Source organism: Panthera pardus, unplaced genomic scaffold, assembly GCF_024362965.1.
Source record: "Panthera pardus isolate Hobbes unplaced genomic scaffold, ASM2436296v1 HiC_scaffold_3, whole genome shotgun sequence".
Lineage (NCBI taxonomy): Eukaryota > Metazoa > Chordata > Mammalia > Carnivora > Felidae > Panthera > Panthera pardus.
Genome location: NW_026526876.1, coordinates 29,827,568 through 29,849,086, shown reverse-complemented (window position 1 = coordinate 29,849,086; position 21,519 = coordinate 29,827,568). Strand labels below are relative to the sequence as shown.

Sequence of the window (21,519 nt, the reverse complement as noted above, 5' to 3'; positions counted from 1 at the left end):
GTTGAAGTCAACAGAACCCATAGGTAAGGGGGGCATCATCTGTCTCTCCTACTGTTTGGAAGGACGTGGAAGTGTCTCTTATTCCTGTTTAAATTCTTCATTTTTCTCCTTTCTTCCAAATCTGGCAGGTTAAATGAATGAAAGGTGACTCTGGTCTGGGCCTAGACAGGAAGAGGGGAGGGTAAGGGGGAGTCAGAAGAGAGTCTGGGAAGGGAATGGTCACCAGGAGCAGGGGGCTGCCCTGAGGGGGTGGGGAGGCTGCTAAGGAGACCACTCAGCTGTCAGGCTGGTTGGCTAGAGCAGCTGGGGCTGAGATGGGGGAGGAGCATGGAAGGCCTCGGGACTGGAAGCTTCACCAAGCCCAGGGGATGAGAGCCAGGCTCTTGAAGGTGGAAGGAAGCAGTTTCAGGACAAATGAAAGGGGATATGGAATCCTTCTACAGAAGGGATGTTAAATAGGAGGCTCTTGTACCTCCCCCGAATCAAGCAGTAAAGGCCAAAACTCTAAGTGGGTAGGTAATGGAGTGATATAGAAGCTCTCCTCTTCCCACCCCAGAGTGGGAGTGGGGTGTGGATGTTAAGTTGGTGAAATCAAGACAGTCCACTTGGTGGAGGGGGCAATTGTACCATCTATAGATGTTCCTTTATTTTTTATTTTTTTTTAATATTTTTATGAGAGATAGAGACAGCATGAGTGGAGGAGGGGCAGAGAGAGAGGGAGACACAGAATCTGAAGCAGGCTCCAGGCTCTGAGCTGTAGACACAGAGCCTGATGTGGGGCTTGAACTCACAAACCAGGAGATCATGACCTGAGCCGAAGTCGGATGCTTAAGCAACTGAGCCACCTGTAGATGCTCCTTTAGAAAGAGAAGGTCTGAATCTCAGGCCAAAAAGGTAGGAAGTACAAGGCATGATTACAGCCTAATCGACGGCATTTGCATATTTAAAGATCAAGTCTAGGGGAGGACAATGGGACTCAGAAAGGCAGAATTTGATGGTGTTTATTAAACATAGAGAAACTCAGAATCTGGAAATCTGGAGCTGTCTGGTCCCTGGAGAGTCAGCTCCGAGGCTGGGCAAGGTTGGAGAGCAAGGCCTTAACAGGGCCTGGGCAAACCTCCCTGAGGACCCACCAGCTTCCTCTCCTCTGATTCCACCCACAATCCACTGCTGCTGTGACCTTCTAATCAAGAATTCTGTTCCCACAAAGAATTGCCTAGAAGGAGGGACCATGAGGCCTATACCTCTGAGCATCAGGTCCACTTGATAATGGTGGTGGTGTTGGTGGTGGTGACGATGATATTATAGCGACTACAGCTAACTTTCGCTAAGCCTGTGTCAGGCACTGTTCCAAGCCATTTACAAATATTAACTCATTTAAAACAACCTACAACCCTATGAGGTAAGTCTACCCCCATTCTTAGATGAGAAAATTGAGGCACTGTTAAATCATTTTTCATGTTTATACAGCTTGTACGTGGAATAGCCAAGACTCGAACTCAGGCTGCCTGACTCAAGAACCTGCACTAAGCTAGACCACTATGTGTTTAGTTTTTTTTTTTGAAATGTTCATTTTTGAGAGAGAGAGAGAGCACGCGCAAGAGTGCACAAGTGGGGGAGGAGCAGAGAGAGGGAGACACAGAATCTGAAGCAGGCTCCGGGCTCCAAGCTGTCAACCCAGAGCCCAACATGGGGCTCGAACTCACAAACCTTGAGATCATGACTTGAGCTGAAATCAGCCATTTAACCGACTGAGCCCCCCAGGCGCCCCTGCATTCAATTTTTGTTGAGGACAAAAATTGACAGTCTGGCTGGTGTGCCCATCCATCTCTTTTGGGATTGGTTGGGGTGAGTCTGGGCCGGATTCAGCGTGACCAGCTCTGCAGCACTAACCTAATGGGGGGTTTGCAAGACTCGGGGCTATGTGCTTCATCTAGAAAGTGCCGTCTTGTGTGGTTAAGCCAGTGTGACCAGCTGACTTCCTGGGCAATGCCCCTCCCCACTTCAGCCCAACCCTCCAGGCACTTTGAGCTGGGAATCAGGAACCTCAGGAGTAGGCTTACCAGCTATGGACTTTGGACAGGTCACCACCTAGTGTGCGTGCCTCAGTTTCCTCACAAGTAAGCTGTACATGTTGAACCACGCTACCCCTTACAGTAACTCCCTTTCTAAGTGAAGAATCAGGTGGACCCACGAACGCGCTGGTTCTTGCATAATATAAGAAGTGAGTAGATGGGAGGAGGCGGGTGGGCCCAACAGGGCACAGAATCCAGGGCAGTTAGGTTCAGAGTTCGTGTCAAAGCTGATTCACCGCCACTGTGGGACCGTGCTCCTCCACCCAGGAGTCCTCGGGGCTTGCTCTGAGAGGACTTGGCCAGGCGCTGCAGGCTGAGGCTTTGCCGGGTGGCCCCGCCTCTCTCTTCAGCTCCCCCGTGGAGGCAGGAAGGGTTAGAAGTCAAAAAGTCTGTCCAACTGGAAGGGCTGGAGAGGAAAGTTTAAGGGGCTGGAGGAGGCGGGAACGGCTTCCCAGAGCTAGGAGCTGCGTAGGGAGCTAGAGAGCCAAGGCCAGATGAAGACCCAGAGGTCTGGAGGGGCGGCTGACCTCTCCCCCGAGGCTTCGGCCGACAGGGGGCGCTGTGACCTCCTCCGCGCCCTGCTAGCTGGATTCCTAGCTGCTTTCCGCTGTTGTAGTGTAATGCGCGCTCGGCTTTCCCCTCCACGGTGCTCAGGTGCCCGCTGGTCCCGCGGGGCACCGCCGTCTCCCCTTCCTCTTAGGGGTCCCGGGTTCAGCCCCTTGCCTGGACCAAACTGGGCAGGCGCTTAGTCTGTGGAATGAATGGATGAAGGAACGAATGAATGAAAATGAACGAATGAATGAATGAAAAGGATTCGTCTCACAGAGCTCCGCGTCTCCGCGCGCCCCCGACATGTGGATGCCAAAGGTGCCGGGGGTCCGATGCGACTCCCGCGCCCTGCTGAAGTGGGGGCGGCGGGGACCTTCTGGCCAGCTGGCTGCAGGGCGGGAACTGCCCAAACGCAGTTCCCAGCTTCACCCGGTTTCCGCGGCGCCCCTGCTCATTCGGGGCTGCCTTACTCCCCGGTCTCCAACAGCCTCGCTCTCGTAGATTCACCCGGGCTCCGCCAGACCCCCCACACTCCCTGGACTCCCCAGGTCCCCACCTCTAGCCAGGCGGGAGGCGGGAGACTGCCACCTCTCTCGCCCCCGCCGGCCACCCGCCCCCCTTCCCCCCCCCCCCCCCCGCCTCCATCCCAGGCTGCGGCGGCCGCCACCGCTGCCAGCGCGTCCCGCCGACTGCCGCAAACCTGGGCTCAGGGAAAGGGGGTCAGCGCGGCGAAGGCGCGGGGAGCAGGTCCGGGAGGGGAGGGGAGCGGAGGGCGCGGAGGAGGCGAAGGGGGAGCGCGCCGAGGGGCGAGGCGCGGAGGAGGGACCGAAGGGGAGGGGAGAGGCGGGGGAGAGAGAGGGGAGGGGACACTAGGCGAGGGGGCGGGGAGCCGAGGCGGGGAGCTGCGCGGACCGAAGGGGAGGCGGCGGGGACGCCGGGAGGCTGCGGGTCCGGCTGAGTCGGGAAGCGGCGGCCGGACCAGCCCGGGCCGGGGAGAGCGGGAGCCCGCGGGGCCGGGCTGGGCTGCGGGGCCGGGGAGCGCGGAGCCGGGCACCTCGGCGCCGGGCAGCGACACGGGAACCCGGCCGCCCAGCCCGCGCCGCCCCAGCCCTCAACCGCCGGCCGGCCCCTCTGGGATGTCCCAGGGACCCAGGCGTCCGGGACGGTGACCGAGCGAGCCCGAGGATGGGACGGCGCCCGCAGCTCCGGCTCGTCAAGGTAAGAGCGAGCGGGTCAGCCCTGGAGAGCGGGCGTCCCCAGCCCCAGGACCGGCGCGGGGCGCGGGTGGGCTGTGGGTGTGATGGGGGTCACCGGGGAGGGCTGTGCACACACAGGTCCCTCTCGCTGGACCTCTGGAGCCGGCGTGGCGGGGGCGGGGAGGACTCAAGTGAAAAAAGACATCATTGTGGCGAAGCTGCGGGGCTGTTGGCGGAGGAGGGGGTCCGCCCACCCGGGCAACCAGCTCTGTGCGGAGAATCGCTTTAGGCTCTGGGAGTGAAACTTGGTTCCATCTCCCACCCTCCCATGCAGACCCCGCGGACCCCAGCACGCTCTCAGCAGCCCCCCCCTCTCCGCACGCCCCCGCCCTGGTTCTTGGGAGCTCCTTCCTGCCCCTTCCCCTGCTCGTTAAGCTGCGAGTCTGGGGAGATAAATGTCCCCCGTGTCTCCCTGCCTTTGATCAATATCGCAGTCTCGGGGGAGGAGACGGTGCATCCGGCTGCGGTTACAGTTGCTGCGCGGCGGCGGCCGGCGGGAGCACTGCGCTCGCTCCCCGAGCCTTTGCACTCGGGGTCCCTGCGCCGTGCGGCTGGCGGCTCCTGCTTCTCCCGCTCCGGCCCTGGCGATGCGATTCCGGCGCCCGGAGTTTAGAAAAGTCGTCCGATCGCATGACCAGCGTTTGCCGGCTCAAGTTCGGGGGCGACGGGGCTGCCCGAGGGCGGCGTAGGCCGGGGAAAGGCTGGGGGTGTCGTCAGTCCGGCCCGCGGGTAGTGACAGCCGCCACTTCCAGTGCCCAGGGCTTCCCAAAGCGGTTCGGCTCGCCGGGTGTAGGCGCGTAAGCAGCCGCCGGAGGGAGAGGTGGGTGGGCCTCGGCACCGCTGCCGGGGAGCCCAGCTCTCGCCGGAGGATCCCGACTCCGCAGGGTCCGTGTGGACGGCCTGGGCTACAAATACAGACAACACCAGCTTGACTGGGTTCAGAGCATTTAAAAGCGATTACATTGAAAAGAATTGAATGGATTTGGGGGAGGGGTGCGGGTTGACTGAATTTCAGTTTTCTAGCAGTAATTAAACCAACACTAGGTATACCACCAGCTCCCAGTGGTTCCAGTTAAGCCAAATTCTTTAAAGGTAACAGCGGCCAGGGCAGAGACGTTACCAGTTACCGAAGCTTTTTTCTCCATCCTCTCCCTCCCCTCCCAAATATTTATAAGTTGTTTTTAAAAACTGCTGAGGGTCGGGCTGCTTGAACCCATATCCCCTCCTCCACCCATTAACTGAGGACGAGCGGTGAACCCAGAGATTATTTTCTGGGTGATCAAGACTGGGGGAGGAAGGTAGGAAGAAAAACACCCAGAGAGGTTGAATAGATAGCATTGAATGGGAATATTTTCCGAAAGGCTAGTGTGTACCCAGCCTTGCTCTGAATTCACAAATCATTAAACTGAATTGGATCTTTTAAATGGATTCAGAGAACTGAACTGTAGGTTTGGGGTTTTTTGTTTAGTTTTTGTGTTGTTTTGTTTTTTAAGTTTACGTGGTAATAGCCGAATGTTCTTTCTCCGGCCTTTCTTAGAATCCTGTGTAATTCTCTGCTTAGAATTGTCACGTTTTCCTAAAAGAACAATTTTTTTTTCCTGTTGTTATGTGTGTGTTTTTCTTACTAGATGGTGAGATGTGTATGCCTTTTATGTCTGGCCTAATGAACGCAGTAGGTGTTCAATAAATACCGAATGAGGGAGAGGCAGTGAATGAATGGCCAGCTAATGCTCATTTCAGTCAAATAATTACTTGTTCCTTCTATTTATGTAGCACGTACAATTTGCTGGACATTGTTCTACCTCCTTCGCAAATATTAAGTTACTTAGTCTTCTTAACAGCCCTGGGAAGTAGGGATTATTACTGAGGCACAGAGAGGCTAAGTAGCTTGTTCAAGGTCACACAGCCAGTGAGCGGTGGAACAAAAACTCAAACCTAGGCACTGTTGTTCTAAGGGTTTGTTTTGTTAGCTTTTATCAGCAAATGTTCTAAGCCACTGAAATCTCATCCTAGACCTCTGCCAGATGAGAACCCAGGTAATTCTGTCAGTCTGTAATTATTTTATTTTTATTGTTGCTATTTTTTTAAGCAGCCTCCATGCCCAACATGGGGCTAGAACGCACGATCTTGAGATTAAGAGTCGCATGCTCTGGGAGCCTGGGTGGCTCAGTCAGTTGAGTGTCCGACTTCAGCTCAGGTAATGATCTCACGGTTCGTGAGTTCGAGTCCCGTGTCGGGCTCTGTGCTGACAGCTCAGAGCCTGGAGCCTGGAGCCTACTTGTGATTCTGTGTCTCCCTCTTTCTCTGCCCCTCCCCATTCATGCTCTGTCTCTGTCTCAAAAATAAATAAACATTAAAAAAAAAAAAAAAGAGTCGCATGCTCTACCGACTGAGCCAGTTAGGTGCCCCTAGTTCTGTCAGTTTGAATTTAGGGGAATTCATCCAGAATGCAGTTTGGTCCCCAACAAGTCAGCCAGTGTTGGGAAAGGACCACTCTGGGACCCTTATTGTGGGCTGAGCACTGCCCTGGCTACAGAGAACTGGGGGGAGAGTGTGTGGGGAGAGTGTGTGCAGGTGAATGTGTGTGGATGCAAAGGAGGGGGCAGGTGAAATATTGTCTCTGCCCCCAGGGGAGAGGGGGATCGAGCACCTCTGGGTTACCCACCCACCAGCTGCAGCTCCTTGCAGGGAGACCCAAGTGTGGCTCCAAGAGGTGAGCTCCGGGAGTGTGAGGGTGCGTTCTTCTTATTTTTTAATGTTTATTTATTTTTGGGAGAGAGAGGAAGGAGAAGGGGCAGTGAGAGGAGGACAGAGGATCCGAAGAGGGTTCTGTGCTGACATCACGGAGCCCGATGCAGGGCTCGAACCCATAAACCGCAAGATCATGACCTGAGCCGAAGTCAGACGCTCTACTCACCGAGCCACCCAGGGGCCTCAAAGAGAGTGAGTTCTGAAAAGGCTGCTGGTTTTATTGCTACTGTTCTTGCCTTAAGAGCAATCTCACAACGCAAGACAAAGTCTGGAAACCAGAAGGGACAATTATTACCCCCTCACCCTCCTAACACAGCTACTGCTCTCATTTTTGAGGTAATCCCTGTAGGCCCTTTCTCAAGTGCAGGTTTGGGCACCACTGTGGCCATCGGGCACACCCCGTCACTTACTGTGTCACAGCCCAAGTCTGGCCCATCCTATTCTGGAGCCTCCAGAGGGAGCTTGTCAACATCTGCCTACTGCTTGTGAGTGGATATACCTTGGATCCCTATACTGGCGCACATTTGGATCATTTCCAAATTCTTTCTTTGACAGATAATCTGGAGCCAGTTTTTGAGGGAGGCGTTGGCAGAAGGGCAAAAAAGTGAGCCCAGGGCGGGGCCACAGGCTGCCTTGCTGGGTGGGGACAATTGGGCTGGCCACAAACGAGGTGCAAAGGAGGAGAGTGGGGCTGAAAGCCAGGCTAGGACATTTGGATTTGATGCGAATCTCTAGGGAGGGGTCTGTCCAGTTCCCAAGGAGGATACAGACCCGTGGAAAAGCAGAGGCTGTGAGGATCAGCCCAAGTGGAAAATCCGTTTCTCACCCTCTCTGACATTTGCTCCTTGGACAGCGTCAGCAGCCAGCAGGGTTCAGCTGCACAGAAGGAGTTTGGAGGGTCCAAGGGACCCTTTGGCAGCATCCCTAGTGCCCATGACGCGTGCTGAACCCATAGACCCGAGCCCTGGCCATGGTGTAGCCGGAAGGAAGGCGTTAGACACAGGGGCTGGTCATTCAGCAGTTACAGGGTGGAAAGACCATCAGCCTGGGATTTGGCAAATCTGACTTCGGTCTCAGTTGTGCCTCTAATCAGCTGTGTGACTTAAGGTAGGTCACCGTCCCTCTCTGAGCCATGCTTTCCCTGTCTATAAACAGGGGTATTGCACTCGATTCCCGAGTACCTTTCATGTCTCTGTGAAAGATCTGTGTCCAAACACTCCTTAGGGCCATGACCTCACATGGGAAAAGTGGGGTGCAACAGATTCAGTTCCCAGCTCTGTTCCTCCCCAGCTATGGGACCTTGGTACTTGGTATTTGGGCTCAGTACCCTGTCTAAACTTGAGTATCCATCCCCGGCTATGAAATGGAGGCAATACCTAACTCAGAAGGTTGAGGTAAGGGTGAGAAAGTTCCCGCATGGAAAGCACCCGGGGTTGCACCTGGTACAGAGTTTGTTTTCAGAAACAGGTGCAAGGATTGCTTGCATTTCAGATCAAATGGGATCATGCAGGAAAAAGCAACTTGGAGGAAGAACTCTTGGGCGTCGCTCAATACGTAGCATTTTTGCGTCTTTCCCTTTCCACAGCACTGAGCCTCCCAACCCGCCGCATAGAGTAGGCATGTCACAAATGTTTGTTGACGGGATGGATGGCGTTTTTGTCGCTCCTTCCGGTTTACCACTGCGCGATCACAGTGGACGCTTTGCTGTTCCCACGAGAGGCAGATGTCGTATCAAAACCACCCTAGCAGAAAAGCCATCTCTGATGCAGAAAAGAGTGGAACTGCCCCTGAAGGACACTATTTTAAAAAGGAAGGAACGAAGGAACAGAGGAAGAGAGAGAGCTCGCAACAAATAGCCAATAGAGCACCCCAGTGATTTAGAGGATCTGTTGAGAGTAGAGCCTTGGCTCGTGAAACTCTAGCCCCTTTGCTGTGACCGGAGGAGAGCTGGCTGGCAGCAGGTGACCTGGAGCCTTTCTTGTGTCCTCCTCTGTGCAGAGCGGGGTGGGGTGATCTCTCCCAGCACTGACTCTCCCCTAACCAACGATGGCATCGACAAAAGGAAGCCTGAGTCCATTTTGGAGCTAAGGCCGAGTCTCCATTTTAGCTACAGTTTTACTCAAAGAATGAATTTGTTAATTACAAATGACCCCTGTCTGCTTAGATTCTCAGAGTCCCTTGGAACTAACATCACCCAGTCCTTTTTCAGTGCTTGTCTTCAGGCTTGCTCTCGGTCAGCCCTCCCTCGCTGCCCCCCAGTGTGGCAGCCAGCATCTTCTTTCACAGGTGGGAACATCCCGTGAAGCAGACGGGGGGTCCAGGCAAGTAAGGTCATCTCTCTGAACCCCAGTTTCTTCATCTGCAAAAAGGGAGAAAAGAGTACCCACTTTATGGGATTAATCACCATGATTTCATGAGATGTCAGGGGTGAAATTCAGCACAAATGTAGTGTCTGGCATATAGTAAGTGCTTAATAAGTATTCACGATAGTAGTCACTTAATAAATCTTGCCAAATTTTATTAATCCAAAGAGGACCATCAAAGGAGGGGTGAGGAAATGGGAGGTGGAGGAAGGAGTGCTTGGCAGTGGAGAATCTCCCCCTGCCCCAGAGTCCTTTTCGCAGTCCCCTGGAGAGAAGGGACAAGGGACGGGGTCACCTGCTGTCAGCTGAGGACAAAGGTCAAAGGACAGAGGCGCCTGAAATCGGCTCTCTGAACATCTGACATATGTGAAGGAATTTGATAATAAAAGTAGAGGCATGTAGGGAGGACAATACCAAATGATTAACTCACTGATGCCAGCAATGATTTTGAAAACAACTAGCTGGCATCTATTAAGCCACAGATTATTAACCTTTTCAGAGTAAGTGGTGTCTACTTCGGCAAAATGGAGAGAAGACAGGTGGGGAGGACCGGAGGGAGGAAGCTTGGGGAGCGTGGACGTAAGCTTCCTTTTCTGTGAAATGGCCACGTTGAGATGCATTTCTGGGAGACAGGTCCCGTGTCCACAGAGCTGCCGACTCAAAGGCTCAAGCCAGACGTGTTCTTTGGCAGCCGTGAAGCTGTTTCGGGGACAAATGAAGATATTGCGAGTGCCCTTCCTGCCCTATAAACACAGGCGATTTCATGATCCCACCTTGGCCCTGCTGCGCGCCCCCCCCCCCTCGCCCCGTGAGGTGCTTAGAGGAGAGCTTCGTGGGGTAGCCCCCCCTCCACCTTTCCATCGGTTCCCAGCCTCCAGCCAATCTGGTGGTGAGCCAGGGCGCCTAGGTCAGAGTCCAGTACAGAAACTGGCCAGACTGGTCCAGCTGCTTCCATAGCTTTGTTCTAGGCTGTCAGACTACAATTTGGAGTGTTCAGAGGTGGTGGGGCTATCCTGAGGCACAGTAGGAGACTTAGGGGACCTTTGGGACAATGTTCTGCCCAGTGTGTTTGGCAGGTACCTGGAGGCGAGTGATGGGCTAGGGCAAAAGATGGCTGCGACATTTCATTTACGGCGGGGACTTTCTCCGCTTTGATCCGTATTTCCCCAGCTTCCTTGGCAGGGTGTGGGAAGGGCTCAGGGGTTTCCAGAGGTGCCAGCCCTGACACTGTGAGGATAGGGCTGGGTGGGGAGAGGAAAGGAGACCAAGGATGCGGGGCTGGGCTATGCAGCCTGGAGGAGGCAGCTGGGTCCAGAAGGGGTTTGGCTACTCAGGGAGAGGGTCGAGGACAAAGCTAAGGCACAGTCCTCCGGGGTCCAGGCCTCCTGCACGGGGGGCCCCCAATCCCACTCACAGAAGCAAAGACCCAGCAGGCCGTGGGCCTGCTCAGGATGGACAATTGTGTTATTACATAAGATGTGGGCATGCGGACAGACAGCGAGGGAGAGGCAGACAGAGAGACAGAAACTAAAGGTGATGCAGAGGTGAGTACCTCTTGAGCCAGAGGTGCTGGCTCAAGTTGGCACGAGAGAGAGAGAGATCGGGACCAGAAGGGCCTGGAGGACAGAGGAGGGAGGAAGAGAGAAGGAGAGGGAAAGAGAGAGAAAGAGGTGGTAGCACGAAAAAGGACCTGTGTGTCATTTTTGGCCGTTCTGGCTTTGTACTTTCTCCGTAGCGCCCAAGAGATTGTGTGCCCCTGCTTTGGAGGCCAGAGATAGCATTTCCCCTCTTCGTTTCTTCCAAGAATTACCACCCCACCCCATCGCTAGCCTTCCCGGGGAGCAGGGATGCTCTGAGGCTGAGGCTCGATGTGTGGAGGCTGCAGATGAGTATGCGCAGACAAGAGTGCTCCCCTCCCCCTCACCAGCTTCCCGCTGCCCCCCCCCCCCACCGCTCCCCGGCCCCTGGGCTGAGTTCTCCTCACCAGGTTCAGAAGGAACACACCCTGCTGCCTTTGTGGTCCCAACTGATTACACACGCAGTCTGTCTGTCTGTCTATCTTGAGCCACTTTTGCATCATCTGCAATAGCGTGCCCCCACCTGCTACCCCCTCAGATGGTCACACCCCGGCCTGTCTTCTCTAAGCGCAGTCAAACCCGTGAGGTGCGTGGCACCCACCAGCTCGAGGCCAGGGCCAGAGGACTGACTCCCAGAGGAGCAGCCGGGCACCCGGGGGCTGTGGGTTCAGCAGTGGACGGTCACTCTCCATGGTCACCCCCTGGGCCACACGTGCCTGGCTGGGAGGCTGAGAGGCTGGCCCTTGGACAGAGGCCTGTGTCCTAGGCTTGGCCTGCACCCCTGCTCTCCCCCCTCTTCCTGCCCTTTCTCTCCACTTCACCCCACTTCTCTTGGCCGGATGCCTCCGTGCCAGGGCTCACACCCATGACCCCATGGGGTCCTCCCGTCCCTCTCTAGAGGTGAAAGAATCAGACGCTCCCAGCATCCATCAATCCTCTGTCCCTCCGCCTCGGTCACACTGCCCCCCGCTCCCCCCAGCCAGAATACTCATGTCTAACTGCCACCCTGCCTTTGGCCATGCTTCTGCCCCCCAGCCTCTGCACCAATCCTATGTGACACGTCTACCAAAGTCTTCTTGAACTATCCCTACCCCCTCTTCCAGGAAGCCCTCCAGTCGAAGTACATCTCTCACTGGTTGTCCCTGTGCTTCTGCTGGGTCTTCTCCTTCCTCTCTTGCACGGTGGGCTCTCAGACAACAGGGGCCCTCCTCCCACTGATGCTCCACACGTTCACTAGCCAGACCCCACACGGACCCCTGGTCACTCACATCCCCTGAGCCCCTCTTCCCGCCGTAGATTGGGAGCTGTCAGGGCCGGAGGAGTCTCTTAAATTAAAACAAAAACAAAGGTCTCCGGCACCTAGTCCGGTGTCCACGCACACACGGCGCATCATGGATGTGGAATTTAGGGGAGGAGTCCCCCTGATCCTGCCTCCTGCCGCACGAGTGTCTGTGCTCGCAGAGGTGCTATAGCGACAGGAGACACAGAAATGACAAGCTAGACAGATTCCTCTGCTTCTGCGTGTGGATTTGTGACTCAGTGGCTTATCCAGCCCTACACTGTCGGTGCCACTTAGTAACACTGAGCGATTCCGGCCCTGCCCGGTGTCCCACCCCGGACCCCATAGCACTGGGGGCATCTGTCCACATGAGAAAGCAAGGGCGTCACTTTGCATCATGAGGGTTCTGGGCAGGGTCAGTGGGAGACATTGCTAGAGGGAGATTTGGGGCTGGGCTGAGGACAAATGTGCAAGAAGCTTCTTGGAACCTGGGGTCTTCATTTTTTTTTTTTTTTTTTTAGTATTTATTTATTTTTGAGAGAGAGACAGAGCGCAAGCAGGGAAGGGTCAGAGACAGGGAGACACAGAATCCGAAGCAGGCTCCGGGCTCTGAGCTGTCAGCACAGAGCCCAACGCGGGGCTCGAACCCATGAACTGCGAGATCATGACCTAAGCTGAAGTCCGACGCTTAACCAACTTGAGCCACCCAGGCACCCCCTGCGGTCTGAAGACCGCAGGGCACTTAGGTCCTCAAGCAGGGGCTGGGGACGAGGCGTGGTGGTGGCCCAGGGCTCCCTCCACATCCCTGCCCTGGTTCTGCTGGTAACGAGGCAGGAACAGCCAGGCAAGACAGACGTGGGCAGAGGACTCGGGAGGAAGGTAGTGGGTCCGTTCTTGGCTCCCTCCAGGGGATCCCGTCTCTCAATCCAGATCCTAACCCCTCCATTCCCTATGGGCGGGGGGGGGGGCAATCTTTGGTGTCATTCCCTCCAGTTTGCTGGGCCCCGAGAGCCGTGCCACGATGGCTGCAGCCAGGCTGTGAGACGCGGGGCACACGCGCACCCCCGAGAAGCGAGCAGCCCCGAGAGGCAGCACTGACCCTAACGCTGAGGCGGTAGGTGCCCACCAGGTGCCACCTCCTGGGCAAGTCACGCAACCTCGCCAGGCTTGGTCCTCATCTGGACCATGAGCGAAAATAAAAGGAAACGCCTCCGTGCTGAGGGGCCCGTCCCCAACCAGACTCCCTGGGTGAGACCCCCCCACCCCCACTTCTCCCGGGAAGGCCCCTCACTCCAGCCTCTGCTGCCCTGGATGCTGGCCCCAACCATGGAGCCTCCTCCAGGGGCCTCCCGGATAAGCCGGCCTCCATCAGCTCTCCTCCAGCTAAGGCAGGGCTTCTCAAACGGGCTCCAGGGAAGGACCACGTGGATTTTTCCAGTCTGTGGCAGACTGGCACCTGGTCGTCCTGCAAGTGATGACCGTGCGGCCTGCACCACCCGACCGCCCTGGAGAGGTGGACATCGGAGCTGGTCTAACCCTGTTGTTCAGGGAGATCAGTCTTGTGGCGACACGCAGGGATGTCACAGCAGGGACAATTCACATCGGGGTTCCCAAATGCTTACTCTCGGGGACAGTCTGCAGCTAGGCACCCATACGGACCACTGTTTGAGTAGCGCTGGTCTCAAGGCCTCCCCTGGAGCCAGAATTTATGGCCTGGAATCCCTGGTTCGCTTTTCATGGGAGCCTGGCTGCCGGCCGGCCTTGCTCCGCACCTGTGCGCCTCCTGCCGTCAGGACTCCGCGACAGGGCCAGAGCGGCTCTTTCGGGGGCAGCAGTGGCTGGGGGCCCGAGGCAGCAAGAGCTCGTGGCCAGGAGGGCGGAATCCTTCGGTTTCCTCGGAGCCCTTACCCCTGGCAATTCTGTGCGGGCCCTTCCTCCTCCTGGTTTTCACTCATCAAGCTGCACCTTGTCACTAAGGTCGGGGGAAGACTCATGACCTTGAGTGGTCGCAGTGCTCTGGAGAGACAAGGGAGGTCCTTCCTCTGTGGCGGGCTCGCCCCAGTGCTCACAGAAATCAGCCCCACGTTGGCTCTAGGCTTTGGCCCCCGGTTGCCCAAGATAAGGGAGCCTGAAGTCTCCCTTGCTCCAGGGCCCGGCTCTGCCTCCCACCCCCGAGATGCCGGCCCTGGGGACAGGCTGCTCCAGAGCCCACGCTGGGCCAGCCCGGCCTGCCTATTTGGGGGAAGAGGCGGCCACACGATGCCGTCCCTGGGCGGCTCACTTCCCTGCATTGGCTGCACCGCGGGCAGGCACCTTCCTGCTTCGGTTTTGCACCTCCCATGCATACCCCCTCCTGGAGAAGCCGACTGGGCAGCACGAGCAGGGAGGTGAGGGACCTCCTGTCTGCCCAGCTGGCCAGGCACCCCCCTTCCTGAAGGACCCCGGCCTCCAGCCCGAGGCCAGGAGTTTCATAAATGACTGGTCCAAGGTCCCCCACGGAGCATTTGCTGGATGGAGTGAGATCAAGGCCTCTTTTTGTCTTACAGACCTGCCTCCCTTGTTCTCCCATCCTCCCCAGGGTCCCCTCCCCACACACACCCCCCTCCACCACCTGCTTTCCCCTGCTCCCAGCTTCCATGATGGGCTGGCAGGTGCACGTTTTCAGATCCGGGAGAACGCTGCAAAACCTTCCAGCCCCCGGTTTCCAAACCTCTGCACTGTTGACATTTGGGGCCAGGCCATCCTTTGCCGTGGGGGCTGCCCCCCTGCATTTGAGGGTATAGAGCAGCCTCCCCAGCCTCCAGCCACTAAGCGCCAATAGCACTCCTCCAGCTGTGGCAACCGAAAACGTCTACAGACATGTTTCGTGGGGGACAAAAATTGCCCCCAGCTGAGAACCACTGGGTTGGTTCAGTTACCCTCACTTCTGGTGAATCACTTGGTGAGCATTAAATAATAGACTCCTGAGTTTCCCTTCAGATCTGCTGAACCTGACTTCCTGGGGTGAAGCCTGAGACACAGAATTTTCTACCTCCCAGATGCCAAGGACTGTCTGGAAACCTCGGATTTCATCTAATTCGCTCCTTTGAGAGGCAAAGAAACAGACGGGGCCATTTTCTACCTCATGGATGAGTATATAGTTATTCCTAATCACTGCCGTAAATGACCCTGCTCGATGGGGTTCGGTGGTCAAGGAGCCCCTTGAAACCAGACCCTCACGGCCTTAGAAGGCAGCTGCTTCTCCAGAAAACCCAGCCTCAAAACCTTTAGCCGTTTTCTAATAGGACCTGATTTCCACACGTCAGATGATTTCACTCTGCCTTCCCGGCCCTCTTCACATCCCTTTTAAGACGTGGCTTCTCAAAGGATATCCCTTTTCTGCCGACCCCGAAATCCTCCTTGCTTTACTCTTGTCGCAGAGCAGGCTGAGCCGAGGAAGACACAGCTGGTAGTGACACCTGTGTTGCCGGTGACTTCACACACTGCCCCCAGCAGCTCAGCTCCGTCTCCCAGAGGAGCAGCTGCCTCTCCCACGCCCTCAGGGGTGGTTTCCCAGTGTCTGGGAGCCACTCACAGCTTCCAGGAGCAAGGGGCAGGATCAGAGCCCCATCCACGTTCCACTTCTCTCTGAGAACCAAACTTAACCCTTCCTGAGTCCCCTGACAGTGTCTGACTGCCACTGCCAACTCTTGGGAAGCCAGGCTGTGGCCCCGAGCCAGAGATCAAGAGGCAAAGGAAACCTATACCTCTTCTTCTGGAGGATCTATGCTGGGAGGAGGGGTGGGGAGTAGGAAGGGAGGCAGGACGGTCAGGGAAACAGGCTGTCCTGCCCAGGGGTCCAATCCCGGCATGGAACACGGCTCCCATCCCAGGCCCTCCGCTCAACTGTGGTAAACAACCTTTAGCAAGTCACCAACTGTGCGTGCATCAGTTTGTCATCGTGCAGTGGGAAGAGAATGAAGGCTCCACCTCTTGGGGTCCAGAAGGATTAAAAGAGAAAAATGAGAGTCTGGCGCCGTGCAAGCCTTCAGTAAAAGCTAGAATTTAGAGGAAAGGAAGAAGGAAGAAAAGGAGTAGGGAGAGAGATGGAAGGAAGGAGGGAAGGAAGGAAGGAAGAAGGAGGGAAGGAAGGAAGGAAAGAAGGACGGAAGGAAGGAAGGAAAGAAGGAGGGAAGGAAGGAAAGAAGGAGGGAAGGAAGGAAAGAAGGAGGGAAGGAAGGAAAGAAGGAGGGAAGGAAGGAAGAAAGGAGGGAAGGAGGGAAGGAAGGAAGGAAAGAAGGAGGGAAGGAAGGAAAGAAGGAGGGAAGGAAGGAAGGAAAGAAGGAGGGAAGGAAGGAAGAAAGGAGGGAAGGAAGGAAGGAAAGAAGGAGGGAAGGAAGGAAAGAAGGAAGGAAGGAAGGAGGGAAAGAAGGAAGGAAGGAAGGGAAATGGAGACTCGTGAAGACTAAGAGAGCTGGGGAGGTTGAGACCAGGACAGAGAGGGGATGGTGGGTGGGAGGGGGCAGGGAGGATGAGAGGCATGAGCTGTGGGAAAGTACTAATGAGTGGATCTAAGGGGGAATCCTACCAAGAGAGGGTGAGAACGAAGGCAGAAGCAGCAGAAAAGGAGAGCAGACCGGGATGGGACCGGTGCCATGTTCCAGGCACCGCCGCCCCCCACCTCCCTTCCCTGTGCCCAGCGAATCCCCACCACACACGTTCACAGGTGGATGCTGGCGGCTAGGAACAGAGCACCGGTGGAAAGTGGGTGTGCCTGTCCTGGGTGGCCACGGGGGACCAGTCCAGGAACTTCCGGACAGGAGGGCCAAGTCAGGAAGGAAGCCACTTGCACCAAGTCAATAATGGTTCTCATAACCAATCGTTAACGGCTTACCATGTGTTCGGCCCCAGGCTGTTTTAAAAAAAAATTTTTTTAACGTTTACTTATTTTTGAGACAGAGAGAGACAGAGTATGAATGGGGGGGGGTGCAGAGAGAGAGGGAGACACAGAATCTGAAACAGGCTCTAGGCTCTGAGCTGTCAGCACAGAGCCCGACGCGGGGATCGAACTCACGGATCGTGAGATCGTGACCTGAGCCAAAGTCGGACGCTTAACCGACTGAGCCACCCAGGCGCCCCCCCCACCCAGGCTGTTTTAAATGCACCCTGTTGTTGAATCTCTTCAAGAGCTTTAGGGTGTAACTATTTCATCCTTATTAGCCCCATTCATAGATGGGGAAACTGAGGCTCAGAGAAGTTAAGTCACCCAAGGTCACACAGGAAGGAAGGGGCAGATAAAAGATTCCCATGTGGAATTTTCTGGCGCTGGAGTTGGAGATCTGATTTCTACTCTCCCGTATATCCTGAAGGCAGAGCATATTCGGACCTGGAAAGGAATGTAGGGAACACACTGCCCTCCTCCTTTGACAGATGAGGAAACTGAGGCAGGAAAGGGGGCAGGGGAATGACTTGTCCATGGAACAAGTTCGCCAGAGTCAGAACAGGATCTCAGCCCTGCACTGCCCACCCCAGAATGTTTCTGCCTTCAGAGCACCCCTCTAAGGAACTAAGAGCTAAGCGTCCAAGAGAGAGAGCTCCTCGCGGCTAGAGGAAAAGAGATGCTGGCGAACGGGAAGTAGGAAATGTCCTGGTGGGGATAATTACAGGACCTCGTGGTCAAAGGAGACAGAGAGCAAAAACCCGCCTGTTCATTCATTCAGTCAGTCAGTCATTTATTCGTTCAATGCATAGTGGGACCTACTCTGTGCCAGCCCCCCCCCCCCCCCCGTGGATACAAAGACAGCCTAACAGAGACCCTGCCCTCGGGGTGCTTATAATCCAATGGCCAGTGTACCTGGAATCTTTGGAAGGGTCTGTGTACATCCAAAGCTGGGGTCTTGTAGGTCCTTGCTGCCCCTGGGGTGGGTGAAGCAGGCACCCAGTGCTTTCGGCTGTACTGAGAGAAGCAGTAAGGGGAGGGGGCGGGGCACACCTTGAGCCCAGGACCCCAGGGAGAAGGCGTGGGGGCGAGGAACACCCCAGAAATCCCCCCTCCCTGATCTGTAGGCAGGAGATTTTCCTTTCCATTTTTTCCTCTCTGCACAACAGCAATTTCAGTTAATTAAATGTAACAATAAATTATTTCTCATCTGCCTAAAATAATCTTTCCCAACCCACCCACTTTTGGGAAAACACACAGGCTCTTTGCCTTGAGGTGGGGACAGGCTGTGGCTGTTACAAAAAGAGGCAGTCGTGGGAAGACCTGGCCTGGGCAGGATGGGAAACAGAGGCTGCTGAGGGGGCAAAGGCCCTGGGCAGTCACGAGGGCCGAGAAAGGGCACATGGCCTCACTGGCCTTTGTTCCAAGTCTATTTTTACCCCGGCTGGTGTCCAGAGCACCTCTGCGTGGATCAGAAAATGCACCCCGGAGGGTCTCAGTTCTGCTTGTGCACAGCCTGCAATTCTAGCCCCCGGTGACCCCTCTGTTTGGCACCTCTGTGCAGGGCAAAACCACAATTGCATGTGGACCCTGCCTCTCCCCACCACCATCACTCTGTGTCTATAGATCTATGCCCTGTAGGCACAGACCTGCCTCTGAAGAGTTGCCTGGGTGTATGTTTTGCTTCTACAAACCAGATCCCAGTTTTTAAATGCAACAGGGGAGCTAGCTTTTTAAAGGAATCCTGATTTATGACCTTCCTCTTTTTCACATTTAGATTTTCTTCTCTTGGCTTTACTTAAAACAGGCAGCACCTTGCAAACCAGGTACCTGAGAAGAGGCTAATATCTAAAAAAAGATAAGGAATGTGTCCAACTCACTAGGAAAAAAAAAACCCAAAGAACAAAAAACAAACAAAACAAAACAAACAAACACAAATAATCCAATTAAAAATGGACAAAGGACCTGAATAGGCATTTTTCCAAAGAAGGTATTGAAATGGCCAGCAGGTGCATGAAAAGGCGCTCACTCATCATCAGGGAAATGCTAATCAAAACCACAGTGAGGTGTCACCTTCTAGAATAAGTACTATCAAAAAGACAAGAAGTAACAACTATTGGCGAGGATGGGGAGGGCAAGGAACCTCCATACACTGTCGCTGGGAATGTAAATTGGGTCCGCCGCTGTGGAAAACAGTATGGAGGTTCCTCAAAAAATTAAAAATAGAACTTTTGTATGAGCCAAGAATTCCACTTTCTGGATGCATATCTAAAGGAAATGAAATCATTATCTCTAAGATCTATGCCCCCCCCCCATGCTCATGGCAGCATTATTTACAATAGTGGAGACGTGGAAACAGCCTAAGTGTCCATTGAATGAATGGATAAAGACATTATCATCTATATATATAGAGAGAGAGAGAGGCTTGTGTTAGTTCAACTCTCTCGATAATCAAGGAAGATTCTGAGGCCCAGAGTGACCGAATTATGGACTCGGTCCATGGACACACGCAGAGAACTTGAAGTTTCAGAAGTGATCTCTCTCTCTGTTTTCCCCGAGTGGCCCACCTCCCTGGGGTACAGGTAGGAAAGACTGCATTGCCTAGAGGCCCAGGTGACTCACCCAAAGTCACAAAATCAGTGGCAGGACTGGGCTCAGAACTCAGCAGAAGCAGGAGGGATCCTGTGGAGGGATCACTCTGGAATGTGGCTATGGCTTTGTCCCTGGCCCCTAAAAGAGGTTTTCTTGGGGGCCGTCCCAAGCCCAGCATCAGAGGTAGTCATGAGGGTGGCAGGGTGGTGGTGGGGCGGGGGGGGGGGGAGGCAGGCCCTTCTCCTTGCTTTTCATGAACTCCTGGGTGGTGGTGGCAACCCCCCGCACCTCCAGGCCACCCCTCTTCTCCCTCCAGTGGCCCTTCCGGACCCTCCCTAAAAGGTTAATCACCCAATCATCCCATCAAAGGAAATTGCACTTTTGTGCCTTAAAGAGCGAATTGAGCTTCAGCAGCATAGTTATTTATGGTCTCTAATAAGCATTTCTGGGTGTGATTAACCTTTATGCCAGAGTCACACTGGGAATTGGGATGGCAGCTTCAATTCCAGCCACTGCGCTGGCCTGGGGGTGGGACACGGGCAGCAGCTGTCAGACTCCCACCCCCCACCCTCCCTCTCTGAGAGCCCCTGCACCCTTCCCTCTCCTCTGCCCATCCCTTCTTTCCGTGCCCTGTCCTGATCTGGGCCATCCGCCTTCCTCCAGCTACTATCCGCTTGAAAATCAGACCCAGGTGGCCTGTCCCCTGGATCCTAGCCCCCACCCAGCTGCTAAAAGCAGCTCTAGGACCTTGCGTTCTACCATAAACCCCTATAAAACAGAGAGCATGAGACCTGCCCCACATGCTTTCCTTGGAACAGTGCCCCTTCCTTGGGGCATTGTTCCAGTTCCCTTGGAACAGGGACCCACTGGGTCCTTGGACAGTCATGCTGTAAATCCAGCGGCAACGCACCCTTGGCCTTCTCGGATTTAATGTCCAAGGTTTGGCTCCTTGGTGAGTGGAGGAATTTGTCATTGAGGCACAGGTTTTATTTGGGGCCTTGGAGCTGCCGGGCTTCTGTACAGAAGCGAGGCATCACCTAGTGAGTGAGCCTAGCACTCTGCCAGCTTCAGGTTCCTGGTGCCATTTTGGTTTTCTCTACCACCTGTTGGGAAATAGTAAACCTCATAAAGTCCTAAACACTCGGCTTGTCAGAAATGGTTCTGAAAGGAGAGCCAGCAGCTAGAGTTAATGACCGAGGGGAGAAGCTAGCAGAGCGGCCCCAGAAAGTGGCGGTCCTAGGCCAAAATCACTTTTGGTCCCATTTGGTGGAGGGCTGGGCCTCTGATGTGACCTCACCCACCGTAAGCTCTGGCTATGTATTTTGGGTGGCAGACCTCCCTGAGCAGTGGAGGGAGCTCTGTGCCCTCCCTGGGAAAATGGCTGTCAAGACCCACAACACGGTGCATTTCATTACAGGGTTTCACACCTCCTCGTGTTGCTCGTGGACCCCAGATTAAGAACTCACAGCCTTAGGGGCGCCTGGGTGCTCAGTCAGTTAAGCCTCCAACTCTCGATTGTGGCTCAGGTCATGATCTCGCGGCTTGTGGGTTCGAGCCCCGCGTTGGGCTCTGTGCTGACAGCTGAGAGCCTGGAGCCTGCTTCGGATTCTGGGTCTCCCTCTCTCTCTGCCCCTCCCCTGCTTGCATATGCTCTCTCTCTCTCTCTCTCTCTCTCAAAAAATTAAAAATAAATAAAAGTTAAGAAACAAAAGGGGCGCCTGGGTGGCTCAGTCGGTTGAGCGCCTGACTTCGGCTCAGGTCATGATCTCGCAGCCTGTGAGTTCGAGCCCCGCGTCAGGCTCTGTGCTGACAGCTCAAAGCCTGGAGCCTCCTTTAGATTCTGCGCCTCCTTCTCTCTCTGCCCCCACCCCTCCACTCTCTGTCTCTGTTTCTGTCTCTCAAAAATAAAGAAACATTAAAAAAATTTTTTTAAGAAAAAAAAGAACTCTCAGCCTTGGAAGGAAACAAACAATATCCTGGAAATTCTGGGGGCCTGTTCCTCTCATGCAATAATTACTTGTGGATGGAGCTAGAAATCTGGTGAATGTTGAAGAGGAGATCAGTGTGTGTGGGGGGTGGGGGAGAAATACACAGGAAAACTCTGGAAGTGTTCATGGAAGAGGATTGAGGAATGAGCCAGAAGCCTTTACAGACCCTTC

At 54.9% G+C, this 21,519-nt stretch overlaps 1 protein-coding gene across 3 annotated transcripts in view; it reads left to right on the top strand.

Annotated features, from left to right (window-relative positions):
- The first annotated feature begins 3,512 nt into the window (after positions 1-3,512).
- CRHR1 (corticotropin releasing hormone receptor 1) overlaps positions 3,513-21,519 on the top strand; it is a 46,593-nt gene continuing 28,586 nt past the window's right edge. For all 3 annotated transcript variants that reach the window (XM_019437520.2, XM_019437519.2, XM_019437522.2), the window contains exon 1: positions 3,513-3,842. In XM_019437520.2, coding sequence (XP_019293065.2) covers positions 3,810-3,842 — 33 coding nt within the window. In that variant the 5' untranslated portion in view covers positions 3,513-3,809. The remainder of the gene's footprint in view (positions 3,843-21,519) is intronic.